General features: G+C 50.8%; 1 protein-coding gene and 1 non-coding gene across 2 annotated transcripts in view; both read right to left on the reverse strand.

Moving 5' to 3' along the window:
- Nucleotides 1–263: 263 nt before the first annotated feature.
- DNAH14 (dynein axonemal heavy chain 14) overlaps nt 264–19,039 on the reverse strand; it is a 312,531-nt gene continuing 293,755 nt past the window's right edge. The window contains 5 exon segments of the mRNA XM_047076479.1: nt 264–479; nt 1,577–1,723; nt 2,792–2,955; nt 5,316–5,455; nt 6,350–6,462. Of these exon segments, the coding sequence (XP_046932435.1) occupies nt 264–479; nt 1,577–1,723; nt 2,792–2,955; nt 5,316–5,455; nt 6,350–6,462 (780 nt within the window).
- On the reverse strand, nt 820–904 carry TRNAQ-UUG (transfer RNA glutamine (anticodon UUG)). Its single transcript has one exon. It is a non-coding gene; the product is annotated as a tRNA-Gln (tRNA).

The raw sequence follows: 19,039 nt of genomic DNA on the forward strand, positions 1-19,039 counted from the left end.
TTGCGTCGTACGTGACCGCAGACGACACGCCCTGCCGTCTTCCGAGTGGAAACCACGGCGCCCGGCCAAGTCCCACCTGCTGTACCTGGGACGCCCCCGGGCACGCACTCACCTGGGATGGGGCAGCCGGAAGACCCCGCTGCAGGTACCGAGGGAAGAAGACCGCACCTGTCCGGTCTGGCCGAACACGTGGGTGTTTTCGTGGCGGGTGCCGAGTCACAAATCCGCTGAGAGACAAAAAGCAGGTGGGGTGGTGCACACGTTTATTTCTCCTTTTTCTCACACAGCAAGGCAACCCGCGTTGTGACCCAGTGACTGGGGGGTCTCTTCGTGGGTAAGTGCACGGAGGTCAGGAAGTCTGCAGGCAAGCCAGCGGTTGTCCCAGTTCTTGACCTCTCCGGCGTCTGATACACCGGGCACTCAAACGTGTAGAGCTGCGTACCTGTCTGGTCAGAAGCACCTGCTCGCTCCGTGGAAAGCTGAAAAACAAATCCAACGGTTAGATGGCAAAGCAGGAGCTCACTTTCCACGCGCCAGATTTGGGGCACGGCCGCTCGCTGAACACACGGCTGGTGAGGGGTTCTGTGGCCGGAGGACCTGTGTGACCATCGTGGCCTCCGGAACAGTCTGGAGAAGCAGCTGGTAGAGCATCTATTCCAGGTTTTAGCAACGTTCTAGGCTGTTGTATTTATTTTTATGTTTAAAGAATTTTTAATGTTTAGTTTCGAGAGAGACGTCAGAATGTGAGTGGAGGAGGGGCAGAGAGAGAGGGAGACCCAGAATCCGAAGCAGGCTCCAGGCTCCGAGCTGTCGGCACAGAGCCCGACGCGGGGCTCGAACCCACGAACCGTGAGATCGTGACCTGAGCCAAAGTCAGACGCTCAACCGACTGAGCCACTCAGGCTATTTTACATGTTTGCCATCTAGGGGCATCTGGGTGGCTCAGCGGTTAAGTGTCCAACTTCAGCTCAGGTCACGATCTCACAGTTTGTGAGTTCGAGCCCCGTACTGGGCTTCACTGACAGCTCAGAGCCTGGAGCCTGCTTCGGATTCTGTGTCTTCCTCTCTCTCTGCCCCTCCCCTGCGTGTGCTCGCCCTCCCTCCCTCCCTCTTTCCCTCTCAAAAAAATATAAACGTTAAAACAACGATGTTTAAAAAAATGAACTTTCTTGAGGCAGAATTTATAAGTACTGTGTTTGTTAACTTTATACGTGTGATTCAGTGAGTACTGAAAAGTACATATTAAAAATACATACCGGGGCGCCTGGGTGACTCAGTCCAATGAGCATCCAACTTTGGCTCAGGTCATGATCTCCGGTTCGTGGGTTCGAGCCCTGCGTCCAGCTCCGTGCTGACAGCACAGAGCTCGGAGTCTGTGTCCCCCCCCTCTCTGCCCCTTCCCCGCTCGCACTCTCTCTCAATAGTAAACATTAAAAAAAAAAAATTTTTAATGTTGTCTAAAGCGTATCAGCAAATGTCCCTCGTGAAACCACAGGGAACAGGACAGGAAGGAACGGCTCGGGTCCCCGCGGGAAGGCCCACAAAGGCCGACTGCACGGTAAACACGTGCAATTACCTTTGTTGGCAGGAAGTAGATTTCGGGGAAATCATAACAGAGCTCACGAGGCAGCGAGTCCTCTAGTATGTTTTGTTCCCGATTCCACCTTGCGCCCTCGACGAATAAACCGAAAACGTGAACTCCGACGTGAGTGCGGTCTGTGCCCTGAGATGAAACAGAGGCGGTGTGGGTGGGTCCCCGGGCAGGGCGCTTCCTTCAACCGAAGCTCCGTCTGGGGGAGGGTCCTGGGAGAGACGGAGAGCTGCCCTCCGAGACCCGCCCCCCGGACGCCCGAAGCTGCAGCTCGCACCGAGCCCTGTGTGGACCGGGGTCTCCCTACACTCCCACGGTGTGGTCTCGTGTATAAACGGGACACGGGGAGAGGGTGACGGCAATAACTAAGAACAAAATAGAGCAGTTCTCGCAACACGACGTAATAAAAGCCACGTGAATGTGGTCTCCCTCCCTCCCAAGATGTCTTGTCGGCCGCGTCCCCCCTTCTTGTTGACCTTCTGACACTCAGGAGGGGGATTGTATGATCCCGACCGGGGACCACGGGCCACTGAAGCCACGGAAACCGTGGAGGGGCGCTCCTGTGTCCCGACACCGGCCACCACACAGATGAGTCCTGGAGACACTGTGCCGAGTGGAAGGGGCCAGTCGCAGGGACAGACGCTACAGGAGGCTCCTGTCGCCAGATTTATAGGGACAAAAATAGATGCGATCGGGACAGGCGGGCGGGATGTGGACGTCCACGGGGACAGTGCCTCGGTTCCGGAGGTGGAGGGCGTGAGGGCCGCCCCGCAGCGTGGACATGCTCAGGGCCACCCAGCTGTGCACTCAGAAACGGTGAGCATGAGGGTGCCCGGGGGGGCTCAGTCGGGTGAGCGTCCAGCTCTGGACTTCGGCTCGGGTCACCGTCTCACGGTTCGTGAGCTCGAGCCCCGCCCGGGGTTCTGCCCCTCCCCACTTGCACGCGCTCTCTCTTTAAGTAGATAAACTTTAAAAAAGGAAATAGTTAAAATGGCAAGTCCAGTGTTACCTTATGTATATTCTGTCACAGTACAGAAGTAGGAAGAAGTAAAAGCTGCTTGAAGGGAAAGGGAAAACGGAGGGTCCGCGCGTAGCTTTGGGACTTGTGTGGTGCGCGGCACGGGGGAGGCTGAGTGGAGGCTGGCGAGGGGAGGACCGACTGCACGACTGCTCTTCCCAGTGCCCTAAGCATTCTGGTACCTCGAAGGCCGTCCTGACTGTGTTGAGGGTCCCGTGGATGGCCGCGGAGAACCCCTCGTCTCTGCTGTCAGCGGCGTCCGAGATCACACGGTGGGTAAACGTGAGGGCGCCGAGAGAGATTCCTTGGGACCGTCCGCAGTCGTGAAGCACGGCAACGAGAAAGGCTTTGGGGAAAAGCACAGAGCGACGAGTTCCCTGCGAGTCCGGGGGCACCAAGGGCTCTGCGTTCCCTCCTGGCAACAAGCTGGCTCCCGGGAGCAAGGAGAAGACCCGAGCACGTCAGAGTCTTGGTCGAGAAACGGCACACAGACGAGCGGGAAGAGGAGGGCACGTTTTCCTCTGGGGTCGCCAAGCTGTTGGGTGTCCCCTTGGCTGTGTGGACAAAGGCTACGTGCAGCTGACAAAAAGGAGACCAAGACAGAGTGGAAACAGCCCAGATATGAGGAGGCAGAGGACAGTCGACCGCCTGGATCCAGCCGTTCCTGAAGCCAAACCTCTGGCCTGCCTTCCCACTCGCACGAGCGTATGACTTGCCCTGTTTTGCTCAAGCAGGCTTGGATCGCGTCCTGTGTCTTAACACCAGGATTCCTAACACAGCTCCCAACTGTTCTGCCGGCCAGTCCCCCCCCTCCTGCTTAATCCATCCTGCGTGAACTGCCAGGTTAGGAGCTTCACTCTGCTTCTGAATCGTGTAATGCCCCTGCCGGGGTCTCTACACCAGCGCTCACCAAGTCACCTGGGCACTGAGGCCCCCGCCACACTGGCGTGTTTCCCGTGCTGTGCCCTTGTGGGAAATGTCTGAGCGGGCACCCGGCTGGTGACTTTGCTCCTGCCCTCCTCCTGGGACGCTCTTTCTCCAGTCTCCTCAGAACTTTCCAAGGCCCGAGAAGCCGTCTCTGCCCCGGCCCTCCTCTGTGCGCCTCTCGGGGGTCCGCGGCCTCCAGGGGACAAGACTGGGGCCACCAACCTCTTTGTGCTTCTGGTGGCAGCCGGCACGCCCTGGCCCTGTCCCCCAGGCGCTGTCGAGCCCCCGTGTCTCCTGAGCTCCAGCCCCCTAGAGCCACCTGCCCACCGCCCACCATGCGGTCTCCTCCGAACGTCTCAGACTTGACAGGTGACGGCCACCTCTCTGCCCATCACGTTGCTCCTCTCCCTGTGTCCCCGTGTCCCTGTGTCAGTAACGGTCATCAGCCGCCACCCAGCTCTCTGAGCCCAAGACCGGGGAGCCTCCCTCTCTGCTCCCTCAGCGTCCTACGACTATTCTCTTCCACCCTCCTCTGTCGTCCTTCCAGGCCACCGCCAATTCTCGCCTGGGGAAAAGCAGACGCCTAAGTGCCTGGGACCCAGGCTCCGCTGCGGCTCCTCACCCGTGTTGCGGAGTCAGGTCAAGGCCCCCCGCCTGAGACGGGGGCGGCCCAGAACCCCCCCCCCCCCAGGATCCCCCACCAGGAGCCAGCCCTGCCCACCTTTTCAGCTTCATCCCACACCGTTCGCCCTTCGTGGGCTTTCGCTCTGCCCACACTGAACGTTTCACGTGGGCTTCTCCCCCCTCGTATCTGGCCTTTGACCCAAACAAAAACGCGATTCCCAGTCAATGCTGTGTTTCAACACGTGGGTTTCTGCGTCACACGAGCCGAGTTCCGATCCCGGCTCAGTTGTGTGACTTTGGGAAAATTACTTACCTTCTCTGTGCCAGGGTTTTCCTGAGAACAGGGAGGGCCGTGTGAACACCACCACGGGACTGTCGTGAGGACCGCTCTCCACAGAGAGCTCGTGACAGCGCCCGGCCCCCGGTGAGCACGGGTCCTGGGATTAACCGCCGTCCCCTTGTGCGCTCGGCACCTGCCGCTTCCGGCAGCCGGCTCTCTGTCTCAGCAGCCTTTCCTGGTCCCCGCTCAGGTCCCCCTGCTTTATGCTCCAAAAGCCCTCACTGGTTCACTCATTCACACATTCGTTCAGAAACTCGTGTAATGGTTCTGGGATTACGTATCGGGAGTTGAAGGCGCTGGGGGCTGCGCGGCCTGGAGTAGAAAGATGGGGGGCTGCCCGCGTGGGGCTCCGTGGTGTCTTGTACGCCCCATCACCCAACCGTGCATCGTAACGCCCTCCGTGGGGACGTCTTCCCCTCCCGTGTGACCTGAGCAGTGGCTCCCGAGACCCGGCACGGTTCCAGGCGTTTGCTTTTGTTGAATGAATGAACAGAAATGGCTGAGGCACAGATTCTGTCCTTGGGGGGCACCCACCTCCCGCGGCCCCGATAAAGTGTGGTGGCCTTTGACAGCAGAGTCGGTGGAGGTGGTGACGCTCCTGCCAGGGGCAGGTGCAGTCAGGCAAGGGTGGTCCTACTGGGGAGGGGGGAGGTGGGGGGAGGAAGGGAAGGGAAGCGGAGGGAGGGAGGGAGGAGAGACTCCCCACCCCCAGGGCGTAGTGCCTGGGGGCGCAGGGCTGTGGCTTTGGGTCTTTCACGCTGAAGGGGAGGAGGAGGGAGGCTGGCAGGGGGCCCTGGCCCTGTTCTCACACTCACCTTGCAGAAAGAAGAAAGCTGGGAGCCAGTATCTTGCAGGAAATCCTTCACAGAAATCACTGGTTTTATTGTCAGAGGATCCGGGGTTTTGGGTGGATGATGGCATGGAATGCTTCCCGGTGGCGACAAATCTCATGTACCTGTAGGAGCAGACGGTAGACCGAGGGGTCAAGGGCACCGTCATCGCCTATCCACGCGGCCAGGCCCTCCACGGCCCCTCCTCCCCTTCTCATCTCAGGCTTTCCCCACTCGGGACCCTCGTCTTGTCCTTCAGGGGAGACCAGCTGTGGCTTTGAAGGGTGAGGCCCTAACTTGCTGGAAGGCAATGGATTTAGGCAACGAGGGATGTGCTGGGCATCCTGACTGGGCGCTGAGGAGTCTGTGGATTGTTCCGGAGCTGGTGACTCTGAGAGGATAGGTCCTAGCATTTGCTTAGAGGTAAGTGGCACAAAAGGCGGTTTGGTACAGACTTTGGAACCAGATTTTCTGGCTTCAAATCTCAAGGCTTCTACCCTAGTCGTGAAACGCTGGGCAAGCTACTTCACATCCTTGTGCCTCACTCATATCTAAGACAAGGGTGACGAATGACCAGGCTGACTGCATCTCGCAGGGTTACTGTCAGAGTCACATGAGGACGTGGGACACAGGCACTCCTTGAGCGATAGCTGCTCTCGTGCCCTTCAAAGGATTTTGATCTGTGTATTAAACTCGTTTAAAAATTACACGTAACTAACCCTTACTTCCTTTTGCACTTCCCTCTGCTGGTGTCACAGGACAGAGTGTAGAGTAACAGGAAGGGAAATGTACCAGGTCTGGTCCTGTGTGTCCTTGAGCAGAGGGACCATGGACAGGACCCAGGGTATCCTGTGTCTCCAGGTCTCCATCCTAGACTGAAGACAACAGTACCCCCCCCAACCCCGCTTGATTCACATGTTGCTCTGAGAACCCAAAAGTCCAACCATATGAAACTGCGTGGTAAACCGTTAAGTTCTACGCAAAATTAAGGAAGAGAATAAAGCCGCTTTCATCCGTACCGATGATGTATTGCAGTGTAAGCCATTTTGGCCCAAGTGTTGAAGAAATTCACTCGCCGGATGAGATCGTTAACCCAGGAACTCAGGGGCTTACAGGACTTGTAGGCATGTTTCTGTTGGGATTTAGAGACAAGCACATCACTTTAAAATTTTTTTTTTAGGATCTGTCTTTGGGGTCATTGGGAACATCTCTGCAAACTTTGGTAACAGACTCGACTGCCAGGGAGAACGACGGCAGGAGGACGCCATTTTCCAGTGGAGAGCACATAATGGGGAACCCAGAGACCGACCGTCATGGTGACCGTGCTTCAGACAGGATGCCTGATGTTTCCATCCTGGCTGAACGCCTTTCTCACTCTTCCTAAGTCCTTTGGTCTGCCCCTCCCCCCTTCTCTGGGCGGCTAACTCGACATACCATTAAATGTGAGCAATTCCAACTCGCGGCCCCCCACGCCAAATCCTGTAACCCACCCACCAACCACTGATGAGCTGCCTCTTCTCCTTCCAGTGCAGAGTCCAGCTGATCCCTGCCCCATGCTCTGCACAGCCTTTCTGGAGAATTCTATCTTCTGTAGTGTCAGCTTTGTATTTTCCACCCTATTAATGCGCTTGTATCCTAAAAACACAACCACCCAGCACTCAATCCTACTTATTTGATCCTCAACAAAATACTAGCAAATGGATTCCAGGAACACATTAAAAGGATCATAAACCATGATCAAGTGGGATTCACCCCAGGATGCAAGGATGGCTCAACACGGGCAAATCAATAACTGTGACGCACCACATAAACTGAATGATGGATAAATCACATGATCATTTCAGTAAATGGAGAAAAAGCATTTGACAAAATTCAACATCCTCTCATGATAAAAACTCCCAACAAATTAGTATAGAAGGAATCTTGCTCAGCATAAGGGCCACGTATGACAAGCCATAGCTAACGTCATACTGAGTAGTGAAAGGTTACAACCTTCTTCCTCTAAGATCAAGAACAAGAACTCTCATCATCTCTATTCAACATAGTACAGAGAGCCCTAGCCATAGCAATTAGGCAAGAAAAAGAATTAAAAGCATAAAAATTGGTAAGGAAGAAGTGAAACTGCCTCCGTTTGTAGGTGATATCATCTTATATATGGAAAGCCCTAAAGATTCCAAAAAACTGTTAGAACTAATAAATGAATTCAGTAAAATCGCAGGATATAAAATCAACAGAGAAATTAGTTGCATTACTACCCATTACCAACAAACTGTCTGAAAGAGAAATCACGAAACCAGTCCTATCTACGATAGCATCAAAGATAACAAAATACCTAGGACTAAATTTCAACAAGGAGATAAAAGACCTGCACACTAAAAAATATACAAAGTTGGTGGAAGACCGTGAGGAAGACAGAAGTAACTGGAAAGACTTCCTGTCTTCTTGGATTAGAAGGATATTGTGAAAAATTCTTTCTACAGAAAAATCTATAATACAATACAATCCTAATCAAAATCCCCATGGCATTTTTCACAGAAATAGAAAAAATATTCTAAAATTTGTATGGAAATACAAAAGACCCCGAATAGCCAGAGCAATTCTGAAAAAGGAGATCCAAGCTGGAAGCTTCCTACTCCCTGATTTGAAGGTATCTTACAAAGTTGTAGTAGTAAAAACAATACGGTTCTGGCATAAAAACAGGCACATAGGGGCGCCTGGGTGGCGCAGTCGGTTAAGCGTCCGACTTCAGCCAGGTCACGATCTCGCGGTCCGTGAGTTCGAGCCCCGCGTCAGGCTCTGGGCTGATGGCTCAGAGCCTGGAGCCTGTTTCCGATTCTGTGTCTCCCTCTCTCTCTGCCCCTCCCCTGTTCATGCTCTGTCTCTCTCTGTCCCAAAAATAAAAATAAAACGTTGAAAAAAAAATTAAAAAAAAAAACAGGCACATAGACCAGTGGAACAGAACAGAGCCCAGGCACAAACCCAGACGTATGTGGTCAACTAATTTTTTTTTTTGTTGTCAACTCATTTTTGACAAGGGTGCCAGGAACACAGATTGGGGGAAAGAACGGTCTCCTCAACCAATGAAGCTGGGAAAACTGGGTCTCCACATGCAAAATAATGAAATTGGATCCCTATCTTACACCATTTCACAGAAGTTAAGCAGAAATGGACCTACGAACGTGTGGCCAACTAATCTTTGACAAAGCAGGAAAGAATATCCGATGGAAAAAAGACAGTCTCCTCAGCAAGTGGTGCTGGGAAAACTGGACAGTGACAAGAAGAAGAATGAGCCCGGACCACTTTCTCACACCATACACAAAAAGACACTCAAAATGGATGAAAGACCTAAATGTGAGGCAGGAAACCATCAAAATCCTAGAAGAGAAAACAGGCAACAACCTTTTTGACCTTGGCCACGGCAGCTTCTTATTACGCATTCCTCTGAAGGCAAGGGAAATAAAAACAAAAATGAACTATTGGGACCTCATCAAGATAAAAAGCTTCTGCACAACGAAGGAAACAATCAACAGAACTAAAAGGTAACTGACGGAATGGGAGAAGATATTGGCAAACGACAAATCAGATAAAGGGTTAGTATCTAAAATCTATAAAGAACTTATCAAACTCAACACCCAAAAAACAAATAATCCAGTGAGGAAATGGGCAGAAGACATGAATAGACATTTTCCCAAGAAGACATCCAGATGGCTAACAGACACAGGAGAAAATGCTCAACATCACTCATCATCAGGGAAATGCAAATCAAAACCACACTGAGATACCACCTCACACCTGTCAGAATGACTAAAACCAACAACTCAGGCAACAGCAGATGTTGGCGAGGGTGTGGAGAAAGGGATCTCTTTTGCACTGCTGGTGGGAATGAAAGCTGGTGCAGCCACTCTGGAAAACAGTATGGAGGTTCCTCAAAAAACTAAAAGTAGAACTACCCTATGACCCAGAAATTGCACTACTAGATATTATCCAGAGGTTACAAAAATGCTGATTCAAAGGAGATGCACCCCAATGTTTATAGCTGCACTATCGACAATAGCCAAATTATGGGAAGAGCCCAAATGTCCATCGACTGATGAATGGATAAAGAAGACGTGGGTGTGTGTGTGTGTGTGTGTGTGTGTGTGTGTGTATAATGGAATATTACTCAGCGATCAAAAAGAATGAAATCTTGCCATTTGCAACAACGTGGATGGAGCTAGAGTGTATTATGTTAAGCAAAATAAGTCAGAGAGAGACAAATATATGATTTCACTCATGGGAATTTAAGAAACACAATGGATGCACATCGGGGAAGGAAAAATAAGGTAAAAAACAGGGAGGCAGACCATAAGAGACTCTTAAATACAGAGAAGAAACTGAGGGTTGCTGGAGGGGAGATGGGTGGGGGTATGGGCTAAATGGGTTGACGGACATTAAGGAGGGCACTTGCTGGGACGAGCACGGGGTTTTACATGTAAGTGACAAATCACTAAATTATATTCTTGAATCCAATACTATACTGTATGTTAACTAATTTAAATTTAATTTTAAAAAGTCAAGTAGAAATGATTCAAAGATTTAAATAAAATCTGGAACAATAAAACTTCTAGAGGAAAACATGGAAAAAGATCCTTGACAATGGTCTTGGCAATGATTTCTTGGATAAGACACCGGAGCACATTCAACAAAAGCTAAAACAAACAAGCGGGACTAGATTCCTTCTGCACAGCAAAGGAAACAATTGATAAACTGGAAAAGCAACTTACAGAATGGGAGAAGATATTCACAAGCCATCTATCTGACAAGGAGTTAAATCCAAAGTATATAAAGCACTCACTCATCCAACTCGACAGCCAAAAAATCAATCCGATTAAAAAATGGGCGAAGGACCCGAAGAGACCTTTTCCCAGGGAAGATACACAATGGCCAACGGGTACCTGGAAAGGTGCTCAACATCAGTAGTCCTCAGGGAAATGCAAACCCAACCCCAAGGAGAGATCACCTCACACCTGCGGATGAAGGTTGGTTCATGAAGGTTGGAGGATGGTTATTACCGAGGGGACAGATGATGACAAACGTTGGGGAGAATGTGGAGAAAAGGAAACCCTGATACACTGTTGCCGGGAATTTCAGATGGGTCGGTCATTATGGAAGACAGTACTGTAGCTCCTTAAAACTCAAACGCTGAACTCTCACGCGACCCGGCAAGGCCACCCCGGGTCACCTATACGCAGGAACAGAGATCAGTGCTTTGAAGAGAGGTCTGCATTCCCACGTGCCCTGCTGCTTTATTCACAACAGCGCAGATGTGGAAGCAACCCAAGCGTCTCTCCACGCGTGACCGGAAGAGGAAAACGTGGTGTGTGCACACACAATCGGGTGTCACTCAGCCGTAATAAAGGAAGGAAGTCCTGCCGTTTGCAACAACATGGATGAGCCCGCAGGGCATTCTGCCGAGTGAAATAAGCCAGACGGAGAAACCTAAAAACCGGCTCGCTCACGTGTGGAATCTAAGACAGAAAAGCCCGTTTCGTAGAGACTGAGACCAGGACGGTGGTGGCTGGGGCGGGGGCGGGGGAAATGGGGGTGATGTTGTCAAGGGGCACAAATCTTACAAGGATAAAAGTGGAAGCTGTGCCTGGAAGCCCTTTTGGGTCCTCAGATGTTCTGTGTCCACAGTAGGCTGTGGTCATCTGCCCTCGGACAGCTCTCCGCCCGCCGTCCGTGTGGCACGCCGCACAGCCGGTGGCACTCCTGGCCACCCGAACGTCCAAGCCGGACGTTTCCACCCGGCCAGCTTCAGCCCGGGTCACTCTGGCAGGGGTGCCGACTCAGCCGTGGGTGGCTGTACCTGCTAGCGACCCACGGGGGCCGCGTTCTCTCAGCCTGACCTTGAACTCATGTACATCCCGGACCTGTCACAAGTTAGCCTCTCTGCCCCTCAGTTCCCGTGTCCGCGGACTCAGCACCTCAACCTTCTGTGCCGGCGTGCGCACAGTCGTCGCTTTCTGGGACTCTGGGTTTTGTGGGCAGGTTTTGTTTTTGTTTTACTTGAAATACAATTTAGATAGCATAAAATTCACTCACTTCAATGCTTTTTAGTATATTCATCACCTTGTGGAGCCATCACCACAATCATTTTTAGAACATTTTCATCACTTGAAGACAAAACCCACACGGCCTTGACGAGTCAGCCGCCCATCCTCAGCCCCGGGCGACGGCTCATCTACCGCCCAGCTCGGCCGAGTTTCCTATTCTGGACGTTTCATGGAAGCGAGATGACATGTGGCCTTTCGGACTGCCTTCTCTCAGTTCCTATAATGTTTTGGGGGTCGTTCGGGCTGTAGCGTGTCTATACTTCAGTCCTGTTGATGGGTGAATAATGTTCCTCGGTATAGACGTGCTCGTGTGTATCACGTCTGTGTACCTACCGTGTTCTGTCTGTCCATTCGTCAGGAACGCTGGCGTGGTTTCTGTCTTATGAACAATGCTGCCGTGAACATTCGTGGCAAGTTTCGGTGTGACAAGGTTTGAATTTCCCTCGGGTATATACCTGGGAGTAGGAGTGCTGGGTCAGATGGGGACTGTTTACCTTTCTGAGGAGTTCACAGACTCTTTTCCAGGGCGGCCACACCATTTTACATTCCCGTCAAGCACGCAAAGCCCCCAGCCTCACATGACTGCAGCGTTCCTTATCACCTGCCCTTTGGATTCTACTCTCCCTGGTGGGTGTGAAATTGTATCTCACTATGGTTTCGATTCACAGTTTCCTGATGACAAATGATGTTAAGCATCTTTTTGATGCGCCTATGTAGGTTTTTTTTTTAATTGAGAGAGAGAGAGAGAGAGAGAGAACGAGTTGGGGCCGGGGTGGGGGGAGAGAGAATCCCAAGCAGGCTCCGCGCTGTCAGCACAGAGCCCAATGCAGGGCTTTGAACCCACGAACCATGAGATCATGACCTGAGCCGAAATCAAGACGCTCAAGTGACTGAGCCCCCCAGGTGCCCCTCTATACAGATTTTTCATCTGGTGTAGGATCCAGGGTTTGAGGGAGGCTGGTACTAACTATAAAGGGAGAATTAAACTTCGGGAGCAATGGTTTTGTAAGTTCAGCATCGTGTTACCTTTTCGACAGTCCTGCTCGCCTCCTACCCCAGGCTGATTTTATTCTTGTTCTGATAAACTTTGTGTTTCTATGATTTGGTTTTCTGATTAAGCCTATGGCCCGGGAGTCATTCATCTTTCTGTTTTGCCTTTTTTTTTTTTTTTTTTAATTTAAAAGTGCCATTCAGTTTTTTCCTATACAGTCTCATCATCTAAATATGGAGATCTAGAAAGGACAAGGCAAAAATAGAAATCACGCAGAATCGTATCACCCAGAGCAAATTCGTATGTTCTCTTCCAGCTCTCTCTCCATATATAGCTCTGTACACAGTTGGTTCTCTGTGTAGTGAAGTCACCACGGACACTGTGTCAGTGGGCGCTGAACTATTGTTCCTGTTTACATTTTTGTCACGTAGTCAGTAAAGTGCTTGAAGACATCTTGATGGTATTGATGCGTTAAGACTGGACTCGCGGCCAAAAGCACTAGAACTCACGAGGGAACGAAGCGGATCTGACACAGGTATGTTCTCCATAAAGCACATCACAGCCTTCCGGGCAGCGACTCCACACGGCGTTTCGGCTTTGCCATTGTAAGCAGCAAAACCACCAACCAAAAGCACAAACGTGAAAGCTGTGGCACTAGACGGAGCACGAAGAGAGCACCTGTGTGACACTAGGAGAGCTACAACCAGAAGCCGATGTCACCCGTTTGATCTCAGCGGGGAGTGTGCGTGGGGCGGGGAGACTGTGCACGGAGGGGGAGTGTGCACGGGGGGGTGGGGGGAACTGCGCACGGGGAGGGGGGGAGTGTACACGGAGGGGAGCTGTGCACGGAGGGGGACTGTGCAGAGGGGAGGAACTGTGCAGGGGGGGGTGTGCACATGGTGGGAGCTGTGCATGGAGGGGAGCTGTGCACGGAGGGGGAGTGTGCACGGGGTGGGGACTGTGCGTGGGGGGAGAGTGTGCACACGGGGGGGGAACAGTGCATGGAGGGGGACTGTGCACAGGGTGGGGACTGTGCACGGGGAGTGTACATGGAGGGGAGCTGTGCACAGAGGGGGAGTGTGCACCGAGGGGGAATGTGCGTGGGGGGGGAGTATGCACAGAGAGGGGCTGTGCACACGGCGGCGGGGGGGGGGACTGAAACGTTTCCGCACTCGGCACACGTGTAAATGACCCCTAAGCACTGAGAGTACAGTTTTGGAGTTAGAAATTAGTTTCGACAAGCAGGCAAGTGTGCAAAGACGTAATGCCTGTGTGGTGACGAGTGACCTGTATGAGGGGGTGTGTGTGTAGTTTTGTCATCGTCTTTGCGCTTCCTTCTGTCGACAGAGCTGTAGCTGTGGTTCATTCTCCTGCATGACTGTATTGGCTGTTGTGTGAATACACCACGTGTTTATCCATTCTGTTGTGGGCGACACTGTTGGAACTGTTTGTGACTAACAACGATGTTCTGAATATCATCGTACGTGTCCCCTGATGCCCAGGTGCAAGGGTTTACGTACCTACGAAGTCGAGATCGGACTGTGTGCCACCTTGGAACTTAAAAACTCCTCGTTCACGAAACAGCAGAACAAGCTTCTCTCCCTCCTCTAAGATTGGGGAAGTTGTACAATTTTTTTCGACTGTTTTAGTGGCGGCTCTGAAAACCACAGCGTGCACGCTTGACCTGCCCGAGTCTCCAGGTCGTCGTTAATTAGCCTCCTTGGTAACACGAGACCTGAAACCTCCGTGCGCTCCCCAGGCCTGGCTTATACGTTATCCTTCGTCCCTCCGCTTCATCTGGTCGGCGTCCCGTCCTGCTCCAACAGCCGGAGGCTGGTATGCTACCTGATCTTTGTCGGGATCGATTTACCCCTTGCTTTCCTCCTCTCCCGTCTCAGACCTCTCAGTTGTGTCCCTTTGCCCTCTGCCTGAAGTATGCCAGTTAGCTCACCTCATTAGCGCTTGCTAATGACGAATTCTGTTTTCCTCTCTTTTTGGCCCGTTTTATTTCGTCCTCAACTTAGAAACAAGAGTTTCGTCTGCACAGCTTTAGTGTAACATTTCACTTCTCCCAACATATTGAAGATGCCATTCTCACGCCTTTGAATGTTCCTTTTCCTCTAGCTTCTTTAAGATTTTCCTTTGATTTTCTAGGGGACCTGATGGGCTCCGTCGGTTAAGCATCTGGCTTCGGCTCAGGTCACGACCTCGCGGTCCGTGAGTTCGAGCCCCGCGTCGGGCTCTGTGCCGGCAGCTCGGAGCCGGGAGCCTGTTCCAGATTCTGTGTCTCCCTCTCTCTCTGCCCCTCCCCTGCTCACGCTGTCTGTCTCTCAAAAATACAGATGTTAAGAAAGATTTTCCTTTGATTTTCTGCAGTTCCGTGAACGTGTATATATGCGCAAGTTTTGTTTTGTTTTGTTTTGTTTTGTTTTGTTTTGTTTTAAGACTTTATCTTGCTTGGGATTGAATTTGTCCCATCTGTTAATTCTGGAAAACTCTCAGCCTTTATCCTATCCATTACTGCCTCTGCTCTGTCTGCTTTCCTCTCCCTGAACTTCAGTTAAACTTGTGTCCGACTTCTCACTTTGCCCTATGAATCCTGATGGCTCTTTCCTATTTCCATCCTCAGTCTCTTGGGGCTGCATTCTCTTCTGGTCCATTCTCTGGCTTCCTGATTCTCTTTTCTGGTTCCGTTCAATCTCCTGCCACGCCTGCGAACACTATCACATTCTATTTAATGAATGATTTTCATTTCTGGATCCTTCTTCCAATCTGCTCTGCCATTTTCAGTAGTTCCTTGTTCTCTTAAAATATGTAGCTTGTTTAAATCTCTGTTCCTTTAAACACGGGAAGTATTTTGTTGTAATCTACATCTGATAATTCAAACGTCTGAAGTGTTAGGGTCAGTCTGTACTGTTTTATTATTTATTTATTATTTTTTAAATGTTTACTTAGGGAGAGACAGAGACAGAGACAGAGAGAGACACGGAATCCGAAGCAGGCTCCAGGCTCCCAGCTGTCAGCACAGAGACCGACGTGGGGCTCGAACCCACGAACGGTGAGATCATGACCTGAGCTGAAGCTGGACGCCTACCTGACCAAGCCGCCCAGGTCACCTGTGCTGTATTTTCACGGTCCTTGTGTTTATGTGTGTTTAGCTATTTTTGACCGATTGTTCCTTGCAGAACACGTGTGCGACTCCCTGGGCCTTAGATGGAAGGTCTCTTCTCCCCGAGAGGCATTCTGGTTGCATTTCCACGTGCCCTTCACACTGGACTTGGGCTGCAGACTCTTTCAGGGGAGGACTTGGAGTTTGCCACGGCTCAGCGACAGGCTTTCTTATTTTACTGCCTGCTCCCTACTTATTTTTAACCCAGGGTTTTTGGTTGCTTTCGTTTAGAAACAGGTACAAATAACCAAGCTTGCTTTACTAGAAAAAGTAGCTTATACTTTCTTTGGAAATATTTGGAATTTTATACTAATTAAAAGACGTGAGACTTCCGGGGCGGAAGATGGTGGAAGAGGAGGAGCCTACACTCCCCTCGTCCCACAGATGCAACCAGGTTAACCCCCACATCAGTGTAAATAACTCAGAAACTCACGCGAAGACTGGCAGGACGTACTTGCCATGGCTCAGTAGAGAAGACGCCACATCAAGAAGGGCCAGAAAGGAGACACAGTCCGAACAGACCTTTGGTGGGAGGCAGGGAGGAGGGTGGGTGCAGAGGGGGAGAGGAGTGGACAAACCAGGCACCAGGCACGACCTCAGCCACCCCCCCCCAGGGAAGACAAATCCCCAGAACTGTGGCTTTGTGAGTTCTTACAACCAGTGGGGCTTAACCCCTGGAGCTTTAAAAATCAGCAGCTCAGCCCTGGGAGAGGCAGGAAGGCGAGAGGAAACTGAGTCCCCGCCCTTAAAGAGACAGAACAACAAACAGCCTGTGGAGATTCAGCGCAGAAGGGGCTGTTTGACCACCCCTCCCCCGCCCCCGCTCCCCCCCAGCCCTGGGCCAAGAGAGAGGGATTTGTACGCTATTCACAGAGCCTGTCCTGGGGTGACAGAGGTCCTCTGGACACTTCTACACAACAGAGGAGGTGGCAAGCACCATCTCCCTCCCCCAACCTAGGTACACCTGTGGGAACCGGGCGCAGCTCCAACACTCCCACCTAGGATGCTAACAGTGTGCCCTGCCCCTGCACTCTTCTTCACTCGCCCCTCCAGCCAGTCCTCCGTGCAGGCCCCTCCCACGGCAGACTGTGCACCCCACATCCCCTGTTCTCCTGCGGATCAGCCTCCGACGTGCCCGTGGCAGGACTCCATCCAGAGTGGCGCCACGAGCCTGGCAGTGTGCGAGCAGCCCCGACGGGGGCCACCCCACCCCACAGTGAGTCCTGCCCCGGGGAGAGGGGAAGATAAGGTACACGCCAGTCTGACTGTGTGGCCCCAGCGGGGGCGGACATCGGGTCTGACCGCGGCCCCGCCCACCAACACAGGTTTCTCCGGACCACACAGGGGAAGTGCCCTGCAGTTTGGAGCTACCGCATCTCTAGCAAACTCCTGCTCTGATCCGCCGCGCCCCAGACCGACCCACTAACCGCACAGGGAGCGGACCCTGCCCACAACAGGCAGAGCCACTGCACGGAAGGCGAACACGGTTCAGCCGCCGCAGTAGGACACCCCCGTAGCAACACACACGGGGACACCCCTGAAGCGCCATTTTCCCGTGAACAGGGGACACTGCACTGCGGGGCACTACAGGACCTCGTCTTCCTAAGGCCACTGCTTTAAGTGCGGGAGACGCAGCTGGCTTTGCTGACACAAACAGACACAGAGAGTTAGACAACATGAAGAGACAAAGCAATATGTCCCAAGTGAATGAACAGGACAAAAATCGCAGCAAGAGAACTAAATGAAATGGAGATGGAGTAATGAAATGAAATGAGTAATGGAGTAATATGCCTGGTAGAGAATTTAAAGTAATGGTCATAAATATACTCACTGGACTTGAGAAAGAGTGGGGGACCTCAGTGAGACCCTCAACACAGAGACAGAAAACATAAAAAAGAACCAATCAGTGACAAAGAACACAATAACTGATATTAAAAATACACGAGATGGAATAAATAGTAGAGTAGAGGAAGCAGAAGAACAGATCAGTGACCTGGAGGACAGAGTAATGGAGAGAAATCAAGCTGAGTAGTTGAGAAAAAGAAAAAATGAGAACAAGTTAGGGGAACTCAGTGACACCATCAAGCCTAATAACATTTGCATTATTGGGGTCCTAGAAGGAGAAGAGAGAAAAGAGAACAGAAAATTTATTTGAACAAATGACAGCTGAAACCTTCCTGAATGTGGCGAAGGAAACAGAAGTCCAGATTCAGGAGGCACAGAGAGCCCCTAACAAAACCAAAGGAGGTCCACACCAAAGCACAGAGGAATTTAAATGGCAAGAAGCATGGATCAAGAGAGAGTTTTAAAAGCAGCAAGAGAAAAGAAAGCAGCTTCATACAAGGGAAATCCCATAAGGCAATCAGCTGCATTCTCAGCAGAAACTTTGCAGGCCAGAAGGGAGGGGCATGATATAATCAAAGTGCTGAAAGGAAAAGCCCGCAGCCAAGAATACTCTATCCGGCAAGGTTATCATTCGGAATAGAAGGGTGGATAAGAGCTTCCCAAAGTTTAAAGGAGTCCATGACCACTAAACCAGACCCACAAGAAACGATAAAGGGGACTCTGAGAGGCAAGGAAAGACCATAAGCAGGAATAAGAAAAGCAGGAATCACAAAAGCAATAAGAATAAGTATATGTGTAAAAATCTGTCAAGGGATTCACAAAATTAACGTATGTAAAGTATGATACCAGATACCTACACCATGGGGAAGAGTAAAAATTTAGTGCCTTTACAACGGGTTCAAACTTAAGCAACCATCAACTTAATATAGACTCCTATACACATAAGACATTATGTGCAAACCGAATGTTAACCACAAATCAAAAACTGGTAACAGATATGCAAAAAATAAAGAGAAAGGAATCCAAATACATCACTAAAGAAAGCAGCAGACTTCTCAAAAGAAAGGAACAGAGAAGAACTACGACCATAAAAGGAGTGACAAAATGGCAGTAAGTACATACATATCAATAATTACTTTGAATGTAAATGGACGCAATCCATTTTGCTCCGATCAAAAGACATAGGGTGACTTAATGGATAAAAAAGCAAGACCCATCTATATGCTGCCTACAAGAGACTCATTTCATTCCCAAAGACACCTGCAGATTGAAAGTGAAGGGATGGAAAAGCATTTATCACGTAAATGGAAGTGAAAAGGAAGCCAGGGTAACAATTCTTATTGAATGAAATAGACTTTAAAACAAAGTCTGTAATAAGAGACAAAGAAGGACACTATATAATAATAAAGGCGACAATCCTACAAGAAGATATAACAATTGTAAATATTTATGCACCCAACATAGAACACCCCAATACATAAAGCAGCTAATAACATGAAGGATGCAATTGATAAGGATACAAAAATAGTGGGGACTTTAGCACCCTGCTTACATCAATGGACAGATCATCTAGACAGAAAATCAACAAGGAAACAGTGGCTTTGAATGA

This window comes from Lynx rufus, unplaced genomic scaffold (assembly GCF_022079265.1).
Source record: "Lynx rufus isolate CCGP_SWC_20201006 ecotype Redwood Valley unplaced genomic scaffold, mLynRuf1.p SCAF_15, whole genome shotgun sequence".
Taxonomy (NCBI): domain Eukaryota; kingdom Metazoa; phylum Chordata; class Mammalia; order Carnivora; family Felidae; genus Lynx; species Lynx rufus.